Source organism: Lactuca saligna, chromosome 8 (genome assembly GCF_052625555.1).
Source record: "Lactuca saligna cultivar CGN05327 chromosome 8, ASM5262555v1, whole genome shotgun sequence".
NCBI classification, from domain to species: Eukaryota; Viridiplantae; Streptophyta; class Magnoliopsida; order Asterales; family Asteraceae; genus Lactuca; species Lactuca saligna.
Window position 1 is genome coordinate 65,056,073 of NC_136424.1, and position 2,208 is coordinate 65,058,280.

A 2,208-nucleotide genomic window follows, 5' to 3' on the forward strand; every position below is an offset into this window, starting at 1 on the left:
TCCATAGACCAGTTTGAATGCCGGTATTGGGTCTGTCCAGCCGTGCATAATTTTGTATTAGGGTTTAATATATAAGTTACATGCATGCAGACTTAGATGGTATCGTTTTGATTGTTTTTATTTCAGATCTATTGTAAACCCTAGCTCGCCTCTACAATGGAAGTTCTTTATCGAGCTCTGCTGAGGCGTGAGTTTGTTTGAATCATAAGCATAAGTTTGATTCTGTTTTGTGTTCATACTCATATTATTCTTAAACTATTTTTTTACTTTTGTCTTGCTTGTGAAAGATCTAATCGATCTAAGAGTTTATAACTCATCAATTGGTATCAGAGCAGGAGACTGTGTAATCCACACACAACTCTTCTGTCGAAGGAGCTCATAGGGTTTAATTCCGCATTAATTGACATTAATCGAGCTGTCACTCTTTATTGACGTATCTCATTAATTGTTAATCCAACCATAACGAAATATTACAAGTCTGATCTTTTACAGGTTATCGATCAAAAGTATTTACAATGTCCATGGACGATTCACAGACCAATCTGATAAATATTTCCAACATCATAGGATCTACAACAAGAATACCAATATTGTATACGCATGACTATGAAGTCTGGACGCATCATTTCGAAGATTATGTGATTGGATCGGAGGACAATGGGTATCTAATCTGGGAAGCAATCACTTTAGGCCCATTTGCTCATTCTGGCACATCAAAGATTGTTAAAACGCCGAAAGAATACAATCAGCTTATCAATGATGTCAAAGACATTCCTCAGGAGGAAAAAGAGAAGTTTCAGTGCAACATCAAAGCTCTAAGGATGATACGGTTTGCGCTGCAATCGGATACGTTTCGTTTGGTAAGTTCTTGTGCTACATCTAAGGAGATCTGGGATAGATTGAAGGAATTATATTGCACAGATGAAGATCTGGAACACTCTATTCAAACCCTCCTGTTATTAGAGTTTGGTGACTTTAGGCAAAAACCTGAAGAAAAACTTATCCAAACATTCGATCGTTTCAATCATCTTTTGAGTAACATGATCAAGCATGGAATTGAAAGAAAGGTGATTGAACAAAAGGTCACTTTCATGAATGGTCTCAGACCAGAATGGATGGCCGTTGTGTCAACTGTCAAAGCTCATGAACAATTCAAGTCATACTCTCTAGCAAAACTTGTGGGTATTTTAAAATCCCATGATAATGCCTTATTGAAGGAAACGAATGTAGTTTCGGGTCTTGGTTCTTTAGCTGTTGTCTCCAAAGGAAAGAGTTAGGTTGAAGAAGAAGAGGAATTAGATCTTGCAGATTTTGATCTTGCTGGCGAAGAATATGCAATGATGGTGTCAAACCCCAGAAAATTCATCAAGAAGAAATTCCCAGCCAACAAGAACCGAAATTGGAAGGGAAGTTATAGCGCCGAACGGATCAAGGAGGAACCGAAGATGGGATCAAAATCAGAAGAGTCAAAGAAGGAAGCTAAAATTAGAGGCGACTCAGCATTTAACTGTCATTACTGTGGAGGCAAAAATCATTTTGCTAAAGACTGCATGCTGAGAAAGAAAGAAGAGAAGGCAGGTGAAGATGACGAGGAAGCGAGCCTCCTGAGAAGCTTGGAGGAGATAAAGAAAAGAAAGTATGCTATTAATAACTCTACTATGAATGCTTTAATTGTGCAGGGTTCAAACAATATGATGGCAAAAGCAGAGCAGTTAATGGGAAGATGCTTTGCAGTGACCGAGGGTGTGTCCCAAATGAGAGGATACACAACTGATGGGGAAGTTGAAGAGGAAAGAGAGCAAGAGGACAGATGTTTTGCTGCCAAGCCTATCAGTGTTCAGATCAACGAATGTGATGAGTTGATCAAAAAGGTACACGATATTCTTGCTTCTCTAAAAATACCTGCTAATAATTATGAAAAGGAATTAAATAATTTGAAGTCAAAATTCTCTAGCATAAGTAGCAGTCTCACCCAAACCCGTGTCACGAATTCTAACCTAACTGATCAAATCAGCAGGATTTCATCAAAGAGTGAGGAACGAAGAATGTGGATCGAGCAAAAGGAAAATGAATTAATTAGATATAAAGATGATTCTATTTATTTACAAAGAGACAATCTTAAACTTCTCAAGCAGAGAAATGTTTTTTTTTTTTATTGCAAAGAGACTTTATTTTAACATCACTCAGTTACATCTTGATTGTAAAATA

The 2,208-nt window shown here is 37.4% G+C and overlaps 1 protein-coding gene across 1 annotated transcript; it reads left to right on the forward strand.

Moving 5' to 3' along the window:
• The first annotated feature begins 515 nt into the window (after positions 1-515).
• Positions 516-1,277, forward strand: LOC145009709 (uncharacterized). Its single transcript, XM_078968349.1, has one exon. It carries the CDS (start codon positions 516-518, stop codon positions 1,275-1,277), a length of 762 nt encoding a protein of 253 aa, XP_078824475.1.
• The last annotated feature ends 931 nt before the right edge of the window (positions 1,278-2,208 follow it).

What these genes read in the sequence shown, in the direction of transcription:
- LOC145009709 (XM_078968349.1), top strand. Translation starts at nt 516, where the DNA reads ATGTCCATGGACGATTCACAGACCAATCTGATAAATATTTCCAACATC.